This window comes from Apis dorsata, unplaced genomic scaffold (assembly GCF_000469605.1).
Source record: "Apis dorsata unplaced genomic scaffold, Apis dorsata 1.3 scaffold_191, whole genome shotgun sequence".
NCBI classification, from domain to species: Eukaryota; Metazoa; Arthropoda; class Insecta; order Hymenoptera; family Apidae; genus Apis; species Apis dorsata.
The window spans coordinates 128,781-148,107 of NW_006263476.1; the positions used below are offsets into that span (position 1 = coordinate 128,781).

General features: G+C 32.3%; 5 protein-coding genes across 8 annotated transcripts; 4 read left to right on the forward strand and 1 right to left on the reverse strand.

The window, feature by feature from the left end:
- The first annotated feature begins 69 nt into the window (after positions 1–69).
- LOC102674688 (protein Skeletor, isoforms B/C) lies at positions 70–13,356 on the forward strand. 2 transcript variants are annotated; one of them, XM_006614584.2, is made up of 15 exons: positions 70–4,742; positions 4,806–4,977; positions 5,085–5,261; positions 10,562–10,751; positions 10,829–10,937; positions 11,015–11,253; positions 11,317–11,485; positions 11,562–11,673; positions 11,732–11,868; positions 11,955–12,090; positions 12,153–12,342; positions 12,417–12,517; positions 12,605–12,859; positions 12,936–13,043; positions 13,126–13,356. In XM_006614584.2, the coding sequence occupies exons 1-15, from the start codon at positions 456–458 to the stop codon at positions 13,311–13,313; spliced, it is 6,570 nt and encodes a 2,189-aa protein (XP_006614647.1). In that variant the 5' UTR covers positions 70–455; the 3' UTR covers positions 13,314–13,356. The 2 variants fall into 2 exon arrangements, with proteins under 2 accessions (XP_006614647.1, XP_031365767.1); XM_031509907.1 differs by lacking the exons at positions 70–4,742; positions 4,806–4,977; positions 5,085–5,261 and adding an exon at positions 9,872–10,168 and having other exon boundaries at positions 10,532–10,751; positions 13,126–13,355.
- On the forward strand, positions 6,771–8,431 carry LOC102674570 (sulfotransferase 4A1-like). Its single transcript, XM_006614583.2, has 5 exons — positions 6,771–7,232; positions 7,336–7,432; positions 7,500–7,801; positions 7,873–7,967; positions 8,058–8,431. The coding sequence occupies exons 1-5, from the start codon at positions 7,043–7,045 to the stop codon at positions 8,349–8,351; spliced, it is 978 nt and encodes a 325-aa protein (XP_006614646.1). The 5' UTR covers positions 6,771–7,042; the 3' UTR covers positions 8,352–8,431.
- LOC102674342 (ankyrin repeat domain-containing protein 7-like) lies at positions 8,432–16,170 on the reverse strand. Of its 3 annotated transcripts, none has more exons than XM_031509909.1 (5): positions 16,084–16,170; positions 9,310–9,385; positions 9,009–9,248; positions 8,823–8,950; positions 8,432–8,737 (listed from the first exon to the last, which is right to left on the reverse strand). In XM_031509909.1, exons 2-5 carry the CDS (start codon positions 9,363–9,365, stop codon positions 8,478–8,480), a joined length of 684 nt encoding a protein of 227 aa, XP_031365769.1. In that variant the 5' UTR covers positions 9,366–9,385; positions 16,084–16,170; the 3' UTR covers positions 8,432–8,477. The 3 variants fall into 3 exon arrangements, with proteins under 3 accessions (XP_031365769.1, XP_006614645.1, XP_006614644.1); XM_006614582.2 differs by lacking the exon at positions 16,084–16,170 and adding an exon at positions 9,458–9,774 and having other exon boundaries at positions 8,823–8,947; XM_006614581.2 differs by lacking the exon at positions 16,084–16,170 and adding an exon at positions 9,458–9,774.
- Positions 14,181–15,821, forward strand: LOC102674211 (sulfotransferase 1E1). The gene is made up of 7 exons (XM_006614580.2): positions 14,181–14,327; positions 14,401–14,610; positions 14,675–14,771; positions 14,845–15,001; positions 15,103–15,223; positions 15,312–15,406; positions 15,472–15,821. Coding segments are annotated over exons 1-7 (993 nt in total). The 5' UTR covers positions 14,181–14,326; the 3' UTR covers positions 15,784–15,821.
- Positions 16,171–16,323: 153 nt separating the features above from the next.
- Positions 16,324–19,313, forward strand: LOC102674073 (DDB1- and CUL4-associated factor 10). The gene is made up of 5 exons (XM_006614579.2): positions 16,324–17,042; positions 17,135–17,248; positions 17,332–17,701; positions 17,782–17,997; positions 18,069–19,313. Exons 1-5 carry the CDS (start codon positions 16,843–16,845, stop codon positions 19,194–19,196), a joined length of 2,028 nt encoding a protein of 675 aa, XP_006614642.1. The 5' UTR covers positions 16,324–16,842; the 3' UTR covers positions 19,197–19,313.
- Positions 19,314–19,327: the final 14 nt, after the last annotated feature.

Here is a 19,327-nt window from a genome sequence, read left to right on the forward strand (position 1 = left end):
ACGAATGATACATTGGTTATACGAGTAAAGTATATCCCCTAGTGGGAGCATAATACAGAATATAACCACTAATTTACGATTGAATTTTCAGGGAAATGTAAACAATAATCGAAGTGTTTATTGCAGAACTTTGTTATTATTGAAACGTGAAGTACATAAAATATAGTTTGATCAATATTATAATAATCTTTTTTGATACAATAGTTCTTGAATTGTGTGCTAGAAAATTTTTTACGTCAACAAAACTAGAGATCGATCTCACAATTGATTCGTTTATAGTAGCGTCTTAACCTCTGTGTAGCATCATAAACTTCAAAGAGTTATGTTGATTTGATTAAAAAACATGATTAATTTTTTTAATGTTTATAAACAACGTTCTTTACAAAAGCTTATAGTTAAAATATGACAGTGTATTAAAAGAATAAAAGATGACAAAGCACATATAGTTCGTGATTATGGAGTATGACTCTGCATCGAACTGTGATGATCATCTGCGAGAATATGAAACTTCAGAAGATCTTCGGCATTTAAGAGAAATACATAAACTTGAACGTCCAACCTGTACTACAAGTTCAGCACCATGGCATTCTCTGCAGGTTGTGACATCACAATCAAAACTCAAATCAGGGACAACAAACAAAAGTCTTTCTTCTCAGGTGATGGAATATTATCACAAGTATTCTCAAAATGCAAATTTGGATCAATATTTTTCACTGCCTTCAACTAGTACATCACCAGAAGCGGTTAAATGTTATTATAGCATATATGAAGTAAATCCGAAATTAGAGGTTAATAGACAGGATTGTATAGGAGAGGAATATAATTTAAAATCTTATGTGCCTAGAGAAAGAAGAAGATGGACGAGACCACCTCTTATTGGTCAATCTTCAAATACAGAATCATCATCCAGATATGTCCAAACTCCGTTGTCAAATCTTAAATCTCCATCACCTGATTTAAAACATAATACATCAGAAACAATCTTAGAAGAAAAAAATGAAAATCAGGAGATATTAACAGAAGCTATAGAAAGAAAAATACCTTCTCCAACTTCTAGTATTGCTTCTCATAAGCCACTCGAATGGGATAGTGGAGCGGATGTTGGTTATTTTAATACAATACCCAACAATAAACAAAATGATAAAAAATTAAGTACAATAGAACGAATGGCTTTAGCTAAAGGTTGTTCCGCTGCTTTAAGATTGGATCCTGAAGGTACCACAGAATCAGGAATCTCTGGAAAACTTGCAGGAGTTCAAACAAATTCGACTAATTCTATGATTCCTGATGCTAATTCTACTCCATTGTTGGGAAATGCTTCAGGATCGGAAAGCGAAATTGAAATTACACCGATTGTGAAGAATCATTTACCCGGTATAATATCGGGAAATGGAATAAAATCTAACGAAAAATTTTTTTCTAAGGATCTCAAACACCAAAATATTTTAATGCAGTATTCGAAAAAAGAGTACAACTATGACACTCCAAAATCGACTTTTGCATCTAAGATACCTTTTGCAAAATTCGCGACTGAGGTAAGAAAAGTATCGAACAAACAGAATACGAACAAAGAAAATATATGTCCCCCAACCTCACCTTTGAAAAAAAGCACATCGATGAACACGTTATTCATACCACCCTCTAAATTACCATTGAAAAGAAGTCAAAGCGAGTTGAATTTGTACGGTAGAGATAAGGGCAAATCTGCGTTGCCATTAATTTTTAATTCTTCATCCTCGATCGCTACTATTGTAAATAAACCTTCCACTTGTGATAAAGTTATACAGACGACTTTATACGCTTACACTCAAGAATCCGTTGGCGTCCAAGTTTCGGCTCTCGAGGAAGAGAAGCCACCGTTACCAAAGAGAGGAACTAGTTTGCAAAAGGGTTCGACATTAATGTTGAAGAATCCAAAGGATACGTACAAAGTTCAAAATTCAAGGAAACAGAAAACCAATGAAACGCAAAATGCTGAAACGAACGGAGAAAGGAAGGAGATAAAACCGCAGCAAAATTATTCGGAACAATCGCAGAACGAATCGACTAGGCAAACACCACAGCCTGATACGGAAAATATAACAGGTAGGGCGAACAGCTTTGAGTATTTTCCTGGTCATGTATACGAGAACGTTCCTAACGGAAGCGGTAGCCATATTTCATCTTCAGAGACGGGAAGATCTCATTCTTCCCTGCCTAATACCAGCTCCAGTATTAACGAGAAATTATGGGGTGACTCGGATAGCTTGGTAAAGGATCTAGAACGAAGCGTGAATATTTTGAAGAGTCTGGTCGATGCGAATAAATGCGACAAGGAAATTAAGAAAAGACTGATACATCACGTAGTTAAGAGATTAATCACCGCCAAATATACGGATGATAAAATTGAGCATAATTTAGAAGATAACGTTCCGTGGAATCCAGACGATGCCAGGAGCAAAGTTTACGGTAGGGAGATACTTCAGGCAATAACGAAAAATCATAATACCAGCGATTCTTCGGTCGACTGGAATTTGCAGAAGGAGTTGGCTCAGGGGAAATCTACGAGGAGCGGAAAAGGTATGGCAAAGAACGTTACATCGGAAAGTAGTAGTGATAAAATAGATAAAAATACAGACAGAACGGAAACAGATGGACGAAAAGCAAGGATGGGTCTTAGATCGGATGATTGCCATCGAAGCAGCAATACTATGACCGACAAAAGCGAAAGTTCCGAATGCTTCTTCCCGCAAAGAAGTCGTAAAGGGAACAAAATGCAGGACATATTTTGCATGAAAGAGTGTAAAATGCAAAGAGATTCGAAGATGACGACAACTAGAACGACGACAATGACAACAGCTACGACGAATAATACAATTGATCATAATCGAATGTTATTGGACGCGGTTGTTAACAACAGGAGAAATGTTATTCGTTCGAGCAATACAGGGGAACAGGATGACTGGAGGCTACTCACTACGTTTTCCGAAAGGCAATTCGAGATGAAGAAGCATAGCAATTCCGATTCCGCAGATTCGAAGCTAGTTAGTTATGCTGAAATGGAGAAAAGGAATCAATTGATCTGGATCACGAACGAGATCAGCCACTTGTGCAATCTAAAGAAATTATTGGAAGAGTCGCGAAGACCAGATAGATTGCGAACGTCTCCGAAAAAATCGAGATCGGGAAATTTCAAAAGAAAACCGATGGAAACATCGTCGCACGAGTTGTCCAAAAACGATTATTGCAATTGTTCGGATACACAAGTTAATTCGTTAGAAGATCCATGGTCTTCTCATTGTAATTTAGCGTGTCACCATTCCAGCACATCTACCAGTATTATTCAACATATTAAAAAGCGAAACAGTTGTGCGCAAACGGCAACAAATATTACTGGGGCTTTGTCAAAGACTGGTGGTGAAATCGTGTCCGTCTCAAACTTGCACAATTTCTCGATTAAATTAGTCAGTATCGGTGTACAAACCATACCTCAAGAAACGTCTACAATTCCTGCTTTGATACAGTCGGAAATTGTACATTATGTCAAATGTCCCGCGCACAGTTCGATGCAGATTCAAAATAATCACAAATGCACCGAGCAAATAAGCCAATGCGTGAAGCATCATGCCATTCAGAATCTAGTTACTTGCATGCAATGCTCACAGGAACAAAAGGAACGATTGATCGTTCAGAAGGTGCACACAAATATCGAGAACTTTCAGGAGGAGAGTCCAGTTAGCTCGCAGACGTTTTCCGATCAGACGAACGGTAACAGTATCACCTCGATGGAAATACCTCATCATTGCGTTCAGGCCAGTTCATCGAAGCAAAAGGAAACCAAGAATCAAATAAACATTTTAAAGTTGAAAACTTGCGATTGTAAATGTGAGAGTAAAAAAATATTGTCGAAAGGATGCCAATGTAGCTCGTCAGTAATTACAATGGAATGCAACAACGTTTCTAAATGCGAGGAATATCAGAAGAAGATGTTCCATGCGCGCGACAAAGAGGATGGAAACTCGAAAGAATGTAACTGTACGGAATATGATAACGAACAATCGAAGAAAGGTCGGGCACCAATGAAATATAGTTCAAAAGATTATCAGATTAATAATGGATACTCATCGAGCTTGAATCAAAATGATTGTATCAAGTTGTGCGGTTGTTCAAACGATTGTTTCTGCGAAAATAATCGCGAGCCGGAAGTTCAAAACTCAAAAATGTTGTGTAGTTGCCATTCAAATGGGAGAGCTCAACACAACGGAGTTCACTTCCATGGAGAAGTGGAAGATTGTTCGGTTCAATTGTGGCCTTATTGGGTGAATAATGGACAAATCAACGAAACGGCTCAGTACAAAGTACAAAGCAATGTAAAATGCAAATGCGAGAAAGATTGTTTTTGTAATAATAGGGGAAAAACTAGCGAGGAAATATCGCATGGCAAAGCCTGCACCAGTGGCAAACCAAATTATGTAGACGAAGCGAATCAAACGAGTGATTCCGATAGAAATTGTAAGTACTGTTGTCGTTGCGGTGCAGCTTATGTCAAGAAATGTAATTGTTATCAAACGTATCCGAAACCGATCGCGTATGAATTGTCGTTCGCTAAAGAGAATGGTCAGAAGAATGATAATTTGAGTGCGTTGCCAAAAGTGCCATTATCAAATCGTAGTATTTACGAAAATAAAATAGATGGCTGTGTTTGCAACATGATTAAAAAAGTTAGTTCAAAGAAAAATTCTCCGCAAAAAAATACTTTACAAGTAAGTATTTGGAATAAATATGTTAACTTATTGATATTAATTAATATATTTTGATTTTTTTAGGATTATTTGTCTAAGAATAAAGCAGATTTTGTAAATAATGCGGAAACGCGTCGACAGTACATGTCGGAAATATCTCATTTGCGTCAATTGCGGAAAGAAAAACGAATACAGTTGTTGGCTATGGCTAGTACGTCGAATGTTATAAAATCGACGAAAACTTCTTCTAAACCAGGTAAAGATTTTATTTCAGTTTTAATAAAATTATTTACTTTATCAACATTTTTATTATATATATATTCTTCTTATATTCTTTCGTATTTCTAATCGTTTTATATACAGTTCCACAGAAGAAAATGAGCAACGAACAGATGAGGGAAAGATTGCGGAAACGGTATCTTCGTTTGAATGAAGTGCGGTATAAACGACTGCAACGGGAAAAGCAAGAAGAGGCGCGACGTAATAAACTTATGGCCAAAATTTTTTGTAAGAAATTACAGCAGAAGGTATTGAGGGGCCAAGTAGATCTGTCTCAAAGTGTTAGCGTTATATCCAACTTGTAATGTTAAAGAAATGTTTGCGTGTGCATAGTTTAAATATCAATTAGCAGTCTGATTGTACAGATTGTACACATTGTACAATTGTACAGACAATAGAAGAACGTACAAATTATTTTACCTTTCAACCTGAAAGGATTATTAAAGATTTTTGTTTTCAGAATCTTCTTCTTGAGTATTACTTTTCTCTACTTTCAATACTGCATAATACGTACTAACATTGTGTTACTTTTTAATCAAAGACGTGTTTTTAAAATTAATGATTTTAAGATGTGCATGAATGTATAAGAAAGTTTGCGTGTAACACGTTCACAGAATGATAACGTAATTAGATCCAAGTAATTTAGATCCAAGAATCTTTGACACGCATCATGATTAAGATATTTAATGCGTTGTTCTACATATTTGTGCCTAGAATTTATGATATTTAATATTGAATTTAAGGATCTTTGTCTTGCCAAGATATTTTCATACTAAAAGTAAACAACCGGTGCACATATGTTAAATCTGACATGATAATGCAATAATAATTTTCATTATCACGTGAAACAATAGGGAACTTCACAACATTGAGATTTTATATTTTAATAGTAAAATGTTTCGAAAACTGCTGCGTCGAAAAAGCGTTCATTTGGAAATACATCGCTTGTTCGTGGAAAATTGAAATGCTTTAAGATGATGAAAGTAGTTATTAGTACCTGAATTACAGTACACAATTCTTTGCTATACATAAGACTTAGATAATATAATCTCTTGGATTTTTACCTTTAATATTTTACCATTTTGTACGACGATTATACTCATTTGGTTAATAAAGATAAAGTGAATCCTTGAAACAATAGTTTCTTCGTTATTTTATTCTTATATATCTTTATGCATATATGCGATATGCATACTCGACTTCAAAAAATTGTTTACTTTTTATCCAAATATATGCAACTCGACTGATTTCTCTTTTAACGTTCCATTTTTCTTTCCTTCTTAATAATTGTCTTTTTTTTATTCACATCTGCAACACGATTTCTCTTTTAACATTCTATTTTTTTATCATTCATTTAATATCCTTGGTTACTAAATTCTAAAAGTATGAAATATAGAAGAAGAAAATTGATTTATTTTCTTCCATTCATATCAGTTTATATTTATATAATTTATCTAATTAATTGAAATATGAAGATATTAAACATTATATTAAGATATTAATTTTTTGTATTAATTTTTGAGCAATCAAATTAGGTATTCTTTTCATCGCATATCTAATAATTAAAATTATATAATATATTTCTTATATATACTCAATCGAAAATTTACCATTGATCATAATAATATTTTATTAAATTAAATAATAATTGGAAAATATACGAAAAGATGATCCTGTCGTCTTTTTTCGTTTCAAAGATCTTAGAGTTTAAAATAATATATAAATTTTCTAAATATCAATGTATGTCAAGGCATTAAACAAGTTTATTTGAAAAATGATTTCCATTTCAAAGAACAAATGAATGTTCGAGAAGAATAATCGGTTGAAAGAAAAAGTTGTATAAGATCCGGTAGTAACCTTGTTTCAGTAAAATAACATTGAAACAAAAACCATTCAACGATATTAGTTCGTTTTTCTTAATTACCAGTTGTTCTATATAAGGACATTCACGGATTTCAAGATAGTCAATTTTCTCTTTATCTTTAGAGACTGGCAAATAAGATATATAAGTTATTAGACTTTTGATATATGCATAAATTTAAATGATGGCTCTCCAAATTGGAAATGATTTGGACCAAATTTTGAAAGACAAATTTACTACTGAATTTCGCAAAGAATATACCACCGTACAAGGTGTTTGTTTGCCAAAAAAATATGAGGATTTCGCACAAATAATTGAAAATTTCGAAATAAGAGATGATGATGTTTGGATTTGTTCTTTTCCTAAAACTGGTATCACCTTTTTATCAATTTTATTAAGAGAAAAAAAATATCAAATGTTATATACTTTTTATTTTACATAATTGTAATCATTTTATAAATGTTACATAATCAGGAACAACATGGACACAAGAAATGATTTGGTGTATAGCAAATGACCTGGATTTTGAAAGAGCAAAAGTTCGCTTGTCCGAAAGATTTCCTTTTTTAGAGTAAGTTAATAAAGTTTAATATTTTAGAAAGGAAGAATATCGGAGTAAGAATTATTTATTTGATCAGGTACTCCATACTTTTCGATTACACCACTATTATACGACGTCATCCGGAAATTGAGCCCTCTCCGTTAATCTTGGATAGTGTGGCGTATATAAAAAATTTACCTTCTCCAAGATTTATCAAAACTCATTTTCCTTTTCCCTTACTTCCACGTCAACTTCGAACGGGCGAGAAAAAGGCGAAAATTATTTATATTAGCAGGAATCCAAAAGATACTTGTGTTTCTTTTTATTACCACACTAGATTAATGGAGGGGTATCGTGGTGATTTTCACGATTTCTGTCGCCTTTTTTTAGGAAATAAACGTATGTACACGTGTGTTGTTGAAATTATTAATATTAATTTTATTATTATTTTCTTATTATTATCTTCTTAGTGAGCTTTGCTCCATATTGGGATCACATACTTGATTTCTGGAAGAGGAGAATCGATCCAAATATTTTATTTTTGAAATACGAAGAGATGAAATCTGTAAGTAATATTAAATATTCTCAAATCTGTAAGTGATCTTAAATATTCATACATAAAAGATATGATGAAAGTTTCTTTTGTCAAATGTAGGATCTGCCTACGGTGATAAAAAAAATGGCTGCGTTTCTTGATAAAATTTTAACTAATGATCAAGTAGGAGCGTTGGCGCAACATTTGAGTTTCAACAGTATGAAATCAAATCCTGCAGTGAATTATGAGGAACATATAATATTGAATAAACAGATGAAATTGATCAATGTCGATGGTGAATTTATTCGAAATGGTAAAGTTGATCAGTGGAAAGAAGAAATGCCCGATAGCGTGATCGAGAAATTCGATAAATTGACGAAAGAAAAATTTTCCACGCAAAATCTTTTCTTTTGAACGATATTGTACAATAAATTTCCACCGACATCCTTGGAAACTTGATATAATTATCATGATGTAATAAAATTAAATAAAAAAAAAAAAAGATTTTATCGATTTTAATATCTAATAAGACAATAGAAATTACTGTAATGTTCTTGTTTCTGGTTCGAGACATCGAAGAATTTTTGGCATACAGGTTCTACAAAGTTCACCAATTGAAGCTTTGGTCAAAGATGTAACAACGCTCATATCGCTTCCTCTTTCGATCAACATAATCGCTGCATCTCTTTTTCTGCATAAAATTGCTATTTGAAGGGCGGTAAATCCCATGTCATCTTGCGTATTGACGTCAGCTCCACGATTCAACAAAATCGAAAGAATATCTAAATTGGAACGGTACACTTGACAAAAAAAAAAAAAATATCCTTAATAAATACTCCATCCGATTTTGCATTTTTTCATTTTTATTCCTTTTCATTTTCTTACCTGAGATCATAAGCGGTGTTCGTCCCTGTACATCTCTCTGATTTATACAAACGCCAGCATCTAAAAGAAATGTGACGTTCTTCGGTCGTTCTCCCACGATTGCATACTGAAGACAAGCCCAGCCTCTACTATAAGTATATGTTGATTGAATAAAATCACATTTAAATTATAACAATTGCGCCTTACATATCCATTTTTTGAGGATCTGCACCTTTCTTCAATAAAATCTGCAAGATTTCTGGATTTCTCGAAACGAAAGAGGCGTACATAAGAGCAGTTCTGCCCCAAGGTTGAGTAACCGTACCATCTAAATTTGTCGAGTTTTTCTCTAATAAAAACGACAAAATTTGCGGATCACCGCGATCAATGGCTGACGTTATAGGAGTTCTCAAATTTGGTGTGGGATAATGTAGATCTATCGTTGGTCTACAATTATAATTACATTTATAATTAAATCGAAGGTGTATATGTTCGTATACCTGCTTACATTTTAGTTAGAAAATCTTTAATCTTTTTGACAGTAGCAAATCTAAGAAGCCACATAAATTGTTCCTCGATCGAATCTGTGAAACGTAAATTGTTAATACGTAAACGTAAGTAGTTAAGAAATATTTTAATATTCGAGATTATCTTACCATTTTTTTCATAATTAAATTTCGTGTTTGACATTACAATATTTCAGTTTGTGAGTACTTATGTTATACTTTTAGGCCAACTCTCGAAATCGATCAAACATCATACACCTGTGTTTCATTTAAATATACAGTGTATATTTTATATTTATTTATTCAATAATCAATTGTACGTTTATACAATTATTTATATCGACTTCCTTCCTTTCTTTCATCTTCAGTCATTCTTTGACGTGCATTCAATATCAATGAGTATTCACATATGAAAGTTCAGTGACACCTCTTTTGACAATCCAGCAGAATCTAATATACCATTCGTAGGTATATATATTCAAGGTATCTCCAAAACATGCATACTTTCTCTTCGAGACCACGTGCCAAGGTAGCTGGAGTACAGTATACTGACCATAGTATACTCTGTATAGAAGTCTACTTTCTAAAAGACGGCTGCTTGGAACAGCGTCCATTACAGTGACTGCGTGCCTTTCTCTCTTTTCTCGAGGCTTTGTCATCTAACTTGAGATCAAACCATTTTTTATTTCATAAATTTTAACAATAATAAAATCGTGCAAGAATAAGGTGCAAGACATATATGACAATTCAAGGAAGATGAAGTGATGGCAGATGTTACAAGGAGATGGATGAAAGACACAAAGGCACATGTCTTTGTGATAATTTTGACATGCGTGATATGTTCTGTCTATGGCTGTTCCGGTATGTCTTTTAAATTATTACAATTGTGTAAAAAATATTAAAAATAATCGATTAAAAGTATTCTAAACAATAAATGTAAATAAACAATTGACATTTCTTGATCAAGTATCGATGTTTCCAAATATAGCTTTTATTTTTTCATCGAATATTTGATAAGTTGATATTTGATAAGTTTAATTGACAAATATTTGATGCGTTAATAAATCATTAACTCATTTAAATGAATATGCTATAAGTTAAAATATGAAAACAAAGATAAAAATATAATTATTATTCTGAGATTCCATTTCTCTCATTTCCTCTTGCAATTGTGATTTCAAACAAAGAATTTTTAAGTGACTCACGATGAAATGAAATCAACAGAATACGATCGATTAGACGGTGACGAATATAAAGGCAAATGCATTGGAAAACTAAATACGTATCATCATGAAGTTTCCGGTGAAGTTTATGCCGTCGACGAGAATACGCTATTGCTGATTAATTTTAAATACGATGGTAACGGAGCTGATACATTTTTCTTCGCTGGTGCATCCACGCGAGCTGGTCCACACGGTTTTATCGTGCCTGATGAATGGGGCAAGTCAGTAATGATTTAATTTAAAAAAGATTAATGTAAAAATACAACGAGATTTTTATAAAGACGTATTTTTATTTTAGAACAAATGTCCTCGATAAATATTTCAATAAAAATCTCACACTTAATTTGCCAGATGGTAAAACGATAGCAGATATAAAATGGTTTGCGATATACGATTTAGGAAGTCAGGTATCATTTGATATTTTTAAATATTAATATTGATATCATTTTGATATATAATTGACTTGTGAAAATATTTTATATAGAATGTATTCGGCGATGTGATTTTTCCCGATGAATTTCGTGCACCAGCACCAGCGACGATTTCTCAATTAAAAAAATACTCTCATGAAGTATCTTCAGAGCCAATTGAAATTATAGATTCGAAAACTATCAAAATACCAAACTTTAAATACAATGGAGAAGGAAAAGATACGTATTTCTGGGTAGGAGATGGCCCACAACCTTCTACAAGAGGAACAAAAGTTCCCGATGAATATGGCTAGTAAGTATAGCCAAAACTTTCCATTGAATTGATATTCCGATCTTAATTTATTCTTTTTTTTAGTTTAGATTCACTACACGCTTATAGGGGTGAAGATGTGATCATTCAATTACCTGGAGATATGACAATTTTCAATATCAATTGGTTAAGCATTTTCGACGTGGAAACTGCGTCAAATTTTGGCTCTGTAATAATTCCAAAGGAATTAAACGTGCCTCCTTCGTTAGTAAAAGTAATATATTCTTTCAATTTTGTATTATCCAATCGATAGAAATAAAAATATCAATAATCCATCTCTCAAAGTATAGGTGATCAAGCACACAAACAGTTTGCCAAATTGTATTCAACTTCACAAACGATTTCAAGTTAGCTGGGAAATATTTGGTCCACAGATCACTATCCAATTAGCAGGAGACATAGGTAAACGTGACTAGATAATTGTTCGATCTTCTCGTATTAATAATATAACGATTCTCAGGTGAGAATGAATATATGGCGTTCGGTCTATCTGGATCTGAAACATCTAGCCAAATGGAAGGTGCGGATGTTGCAGTTGCTTATTTAGATAGTATTAGAGGCTACGTGGTAGATTACAACATCACTGCCAAAGCACCAGTATGTAAATGCAAAGAACGTAATTATGTTTGCGTAATTTATGGGTTCGTTGTTAAAAAATAATTCATTTTCTATCTTGAAAACAGTGTGGAAAAGTTCTTGGTCAATACAAGGGAGTTTGTAGAGACGAATTATTTGGTGGTTTGGATAACAATCAGTTGCACACTGCATTTAAAGAAAATGGAATTACTGTTATAAATTACAGACGTACCCTTAACTCATGTAAGTTTCCATTTAAAATAAAAAGGAAGAGATTGAATTATATGGGATGCATTATGTTATAGCTGATCCAGGAGACAAAGAATATCCAACTGATCGATCTGTTTACGTGGTATGGGCCTTAGGAAGATTGAATGAAAATAGAGAGCCGACATTCCACGATTTATATCTGAAAAATGATTTGAAATTAGAATTGGCTCGTAAAGAACCTGAGGATGCGTGCATGGATTTTACGGAAAATAATGAGCAATTAGTGTAAGTATAATATTTGTGATTTTTAATTATATTAATTATTTTAATATGATCGAATAATTTCTTATTCTCTTCAGAGTACCTTGGGAAAAAGTAAAAATATATGGCAGAAGTATTCGAACGTTCAAAGCAACGATCGGTCCATCCGGAGGCAAAAAGGGTTATCAAGGAATTACAGGTTTTATAAAAAGATATAAATATACGATATTGGTATTTATTAATATTTAATATTAAGTAGTAACATAATAATTCAGCTGTTTCTTAGGACAACCATCCACAGGTTTGGCATGGTACATCGAAGGTCGATTGGTACCTGAATTATATCTACGTCGTGGATTGACTTATAATTTTCGTGTTTTCGGCGGTAATAATCCTCACAGCTCGAATTTATATCACCCGTTGATTATAACTGATGAATTACACGGTGGATATGATAAGCTTAGCGATGCGGCACAAAGTAATATTAGAGTTTTGGCTGGAGTTGAATTTACAAGAAGAGGACAGCCGAGACCAACCGCAGGTTTATGAAATATATGGAATTTATTAGATATATAAGAGAAAAAGAAACAATTACAAAATTAATTTATTGTTTCTAGTTGGCCCACTTTGCTTGAGCAAACACAATGGACGAGATAGAAGACGAGATGATGATTTTGTAACATTCAAACAATTCAATAGAACATTAATAAATACATGTGAGCCAGGTAAAATGGTGTATACAGTTTTTTCTTCTTGTTTTCTTTGAAAAAAAATTTTTTTTTCTTCAATTGATATAATTTTTTGCAGGAGAAGGTGGAAATTTAGAAATTACACCGAATTCCACGTGGCCAGACATTGTTTATTATAATTCATTTACCCATGCGAACATGGGCTGGAAAATACATATAGTGGATAGTTATTCATCAAGTAACGCTGTTGTTCGACAATTATCGCTAATTATAGGAATAACGGCTGTGTTTTTTCACTTTTTATAAAAATAGTTATAAGTTATTCAGGATAATATATTCTTTTTAATAAAATGACTGATTTTATAGAAGAAGAATGAATTTTATTATGACATGTTAGATGGAACGTTAATTTTTACGTTAAAAATGAATAAACAATGTATTTAAATATGTGCAATTATATTGTAATTATTTATTAATAAATAACATTTATAAATTATATTTACATTTTATGTATTATTATTTTAATATCTAATAAAGTATTTCTTGCATCCTTGAAAACATTTTATAAAATTCTCAAACATTCTAAATTTTTCATACTCAAGATCATATGAAGATCATGTGACTATATGAAGACTACATGTCGTTAAATTGATCTTGACTTTGACCTTAATTTCATAATGTTGAAAGATTAAAGTCAAATGAAATCAAACAATCTTCTTAAATTACATAGAACAACTTCTATAAAATATTCAAATTGAGGACTATATATTTATATATTTATATTTTTCGAGATCTATATCGTGACACATATAGTTAGAGCATGTTAACTTTCTCTCAAAGTGAAATCTTCGAGAAAGTTGAAATTATTTTTTACATCACCAAATTTTATATCATTATTGCTACTTTTATTAATAATGTATATTTTTTAAAGATCCAAAGATAACTTAAATGAAATTCATTAATTTTCTTTTTTAAAATATAAAGATATTCTAAATAAAACGATAGACGCAAATAAAATTTAATATTTTTTCTCAAATTAATATTCAAAGATAAAATAATTTATTTTTTATTGATTTCTTTACAATAAATATTTACTATTCAACATAAATATTACATCAATTACAAGGAGGAAGGAGGAAATATCAGAGATTCGAAAGTTGTTGTAAGTGAAAAAAAAGAAAAAACTGGACTTGAAAAGATTCCAACAAACTCATGAACATTCTCATTTCGTTTTAAACCGTAGGAGCATTGGTATCTCGTAGCAGTGTACGTGCAATTTCGTGACAGTGTATGAATTCTTTTAACGAAATATTTTTACAAGTAAGTTGTTTACATAAATTTTAATAAATGATTTTATGATTCTGTTATTATAAATAAAATATATTATTTGCAGTGGATAAAAAACCCTTTACTTTTAGCACTATCGAGAGTGATGTAGGAGAAAAATTGGATAAGATGTTTGGGGTGAGACCTAGTTTTTTAAAAGTAGAAAAGAATGCAACGCATTGTTTATTACCGCCTCAATTCGTTTTCTATGGAATGAAAATCAGAGATATGGAAGTTTATGAGGATGATGTATGGATGGTCTCATATCCACGAACTGGTAAAAAATTGATTAAAGTTTATCTTATTTATTTTTAAATTAAAATATTTTTCTTTATGAATAGGCAGTCATTGGGCGCAAGAAATGGTATGGTGTATCGGAAAAAACTTTGATTATAAAAATGCCGAAATTTTAACAATTATACGTAATCCGTTGCTCGAGTAAGTTTTAGTATAAAAAATAATATAAATCACGCAATACAATTTTTTACATAAATAATTTTTATCGATTTAGAGCATCGGCGTTGATGGTCACAGGGAACTGGGTAGATTTATTTGTGAAAATGGGTGATTCTGTTGAAAATGTTATGAAAATGTCACGACCTAGATATATAAAGTCTCATCTCCCTTTTGAATTTTTGCCGCAACAAATTCATACAAAAAAACCAAAAGTATTTAATTAAACTTTTTATTCTGTTAGGATTGTGAAAGAATAAAAGCATACTATGAAAAAACTAATATAATTGTAACATCGATATTACGAATGTTTCAGATTATTTATGTTACCAGGAATCCAAAAGATACATGTGTTAGCTTTTATCATTATTGTAAAAAATTTCATAGCATGACGGGAAGCTTCGAGGATTTTGCTGAGTTATTTTTAGAAGACAGTGGTATGTGACCATACAACATAGTGTCTACATATTGATCAAAATATTTATATATTAAAAAACTTATTAAAAAAATTATTTTTAATTTAAGCACCGATAAGTCCATTTTGGAATCACGTTTTACAATTTTGGGAAATAAAAGACCAAGAAAATGTATTATTTTTAACTTATGAGGAAATGAAAAAGGTAAATAAGAATATATTTATAATATAAAAAAAGAATACATTTTAAATAATGATTTTCCTTTTCAGAATCAAAAAGAAATGATTAGAAGGACAGCAAAATTTATGGGAAAAACTGTGACAGACGAACAAATTGCTGATCTTAGCGAGCATTTAAAATTTTCAAAGATGGCTGCTAATCCCGCCACAAATTTGGAACAGATTTTACCATTGAAAGATTTGCCCGAAAATGAGAAATTTATAAGAAAGGGCAAAGTCGGTGATTGGAAAAATTACATGTCTGAAAAATTATCTCAAAGATTTGATGAATGGACCGAGAAGCACTTAAATAATAGTAGTCTCGAATTTAACAAGACATTGATTTCATATAACGAGGAATGAAAATTATCTATTAAAATATGTATATTCTATGTTGAGATTATATATAAAAAAATAAAAATAAAAAATAAAAAAAATAAAAAACAAAACAATATGTATATTATATATGTATATTATGTATGATATTTTTTTATATCTTTTAATGATCTTTTTTTTATTCACTACGTAGTTATTCTTGTGTTAATGTAAGTACATTAGTTTAAGCTCATAAAAAAATTGTATATATTATTATCGATCAAATATGTACAGAAACAAGATGTACATTTCTATGTACATTCAATATAGTAAATTAGTATCACTTACATGTTAATTAAGATATTCCATGCCATATTTATAGTTGTAAGACTGGTTTTCTAATAGTGAACAACAACTTCAGTTACTCATACTTGTACAAATTCTTATGATAACGTGGAAATAGAAGAGAAAAGGAATGGTAGATTTTCGATGAAACAAAGTATTTATTCGTTTAGTTTACCTAAAAGCGTACACACGATGAGAATCTTGTTCGAGACTCGCGCTCGAGTTTTTGTCGATTCTCAATGTACGACGTTGTATGTCAAAGTAAAGATGGCGTTGATCCATGTTGTGTCAGGTGTTTAAAAATTTCTTTAAATTCTATTAAAGTTTGACATTGCACATAAGTGTGACACTTTGATCAGTTACTTATTCCATTCTCGGCTTTGTTAAAGATCGTCAATTGAAAGAAACGTGAAGGCGTCTGTCAAGAGTCACGTGTAATACTGCCCGCTAGTGGCATCTCGCACTTAACCTTATCATTACTTCAGTATTATACGATCTCGTAAAAATTTCGAGAAAACGACATTAATGCTGTGTCTTTTATCAGAGAGAGAATCAATAATTTTCATCGATCAATTTCGAGAGGATACCAACGTTGATCATTTACACTGTATAATATAAAAAAGAGATATAAACTGAATTTGTGAAGTTGGAATTCGAATTAAATACTTTTAATTAAATACTTCTAAGTTTTGTTTATTACGTTTTTTCTTGAGTCGCTAAATATATTTAGTTGAATGTTGGTGAAATATAAACCTGGCTGAAATGCCTAAAATAAGAACCAGACAAGCAAATAGCCTCTGGTTAAGGCAACGCGAATTGGGTATAAAGTTCCCATTGGGACATGCCGACTGTTTTCATAAAACCCTTTATTCGTCTATGAAACCAGTAACTTCTTGGGATCATGCATTATCTGCAGCTGCTGCGCACGGTGGAGTTTTTAATCTTGAATATTCTCCAGATGGGTAGATATACGTATATTAAAGACATTTTGATTTCAATAGAATCATCACATATTTTTAATAATAATGACGTTATATTTTTTCTTATCTTACAGCTCTCTCCTATTGGCAGCATGTGAAAAAAAAAGTATTTTAATGTTTGATCCCTTGAGAAGGAATTTAATCCACACGATTGATAATGCTCATCATGATTGTGTTAATTGTGTTAGGTACATATATTTATTTTTTTAAATTGATACTGATAACAAGATAATACATACCTGATAATAATAATTTTTTTTTTGTACAATAGATTCTTGGATCAACGTATGTTTGCAACATGTTCAGATGATAGTACAGTAGCTCTTTGGGATGCTAGAAATTTAAAGCAAAGAATAAGGACACTTCAAGGTCATTCAAATTGGGTGAAAAATATAGAATATAGTCCCAAAGATAGTTTATTATTGACCAGTGGTTTTGATGGTAGCATATACACTTGGGACATAAATAGTTTTACAGAGAATAGTATTCTTTATACACGTGTGTTCCATACAAATGGATTGATGCGCACTAGACTTAGTCCAGATGCCAGTAAAATGTTAATAAGTACTACTTCTGGATACCTCATCATTATACATAATCTTAAGTTAAGCTCTTTAAGTCAAGACTTGGCAGGATTTAGAGTACGTTTTATTTTTAATACATTCGTCATATTGTATCTTGTATTTATTCTTTATAAAATAACAATTGATTTTTATTCCAGCCAAATATGTATCGGTTAATGCAATCGTCTCAAACTACGATACCAAACGTGGCAAGTTTCACCCATCTATTTTCTCATTCTCGTACTCATAATCGAGTAGAGTTTTTAACCGATTTCCCTGTTGGCGATGATGCCGAAATAATATCGAGTTTGCAAGTACATCCACAGGGATGGTGTGCTTTATCTAGGAACGTTAGTAATGGGGAAAAATCTGAGGTAAGTCAACATACAATTATGTATGATTTACCTCATTTTTATGTTATTTTTTATTATATTCTTTGTTTTAGTGGACCTGTATTCATGATATACAAGAGCGTGATGTATCCAGTATAGCGGAGCAGGCGAAAGAAGGAGAGGAAACAACTCCTCAGTTTAACGAAGTACCCGTAGAGGAGTTCGAGGATTTTCAACAACCTCAGCCTTCTCGTTCGGGTATAACTTCTTCTTTTTTAATAGAAAGTCCAAATAATCGCGTTAGAGTAATTCATACAACCTCAGATTCAACAAGATCGAACGCTGCCGGATTATCGGATAACGCGCAGTCAATTAGAACCTCGAGAAACTGGCAAGTGGCGTCACGTAGGGCATCACGATCGCAATCGAGAAATTCGCGCTTAGATAGAAATGCGACAAGAACGAATTTCGGTGCGATCGAAGTTAGTTCTACTAGTTCAAGCTCGTCCGATTCTCGAGTGAGCGCAGATAGAGACGATAGACAAGCAGATAGATACATATATGCAGCTGATCTTTACGCGGCTGATGAGAGCATATTGGAGGAGGGATCCGGTGATCAAGAAAGGGATTCAGGACAGGATTACAGGCCACCGAGACCAAATTCTCATCTTAATTATTTAAGACCACGCAATATGATTGACAATTTTTCTACTGGTAATATAGAATTACATGTAAGTACAACAGATGTGTGGGAAGCACACGTAGCGATTAGGGAAGCTAGGCTTAGAAGGGAGAGGGATTGGCTTTCTAGATCGAGTAACAATACGGTAGTTATAATTGGCGATAGAATTAGAGTTCAAAATCGGAATAGACAAGGCCAACAAACGATGTACGCCATTCCGAGAAATCGTATGATTCATCAAAATACACCTAGATTAACGCATTACATAGAAGAACCTAACGTAGGTTCCGGTTATATCAAAGAATTATGTTTCTCTGCCGATGGCCGATTAATATGTTCACCGTTCGGTTATGGTATACGATTATTAGCATTTTCTAAGGACTGTTCAGAATTATCTAATTGCGTTCCTCCCTATAACGAGTCTGTACAGTTGCACGAATTAGTGACAAATGTTAGTCACTCTGGCATCGTAGTCAGTACAAAATTTTCTCCAAGGCATTGTTTGCTCGTGTCTGGTTGTCTCAGTGGAAAAATTGTTTGGCATCAACCCGTGGTTTAGTAAATTAATTATACTTTCCAACTTGTAAAGTAAAAAATTTGCTTGCAAGGGAACTTCTTGATATGTTACTTGCCAATTTTTCTCCTTTTGTTTTCATCTTTTGTTTTTTTTTTTTTTTTTTTTTTTTTTTT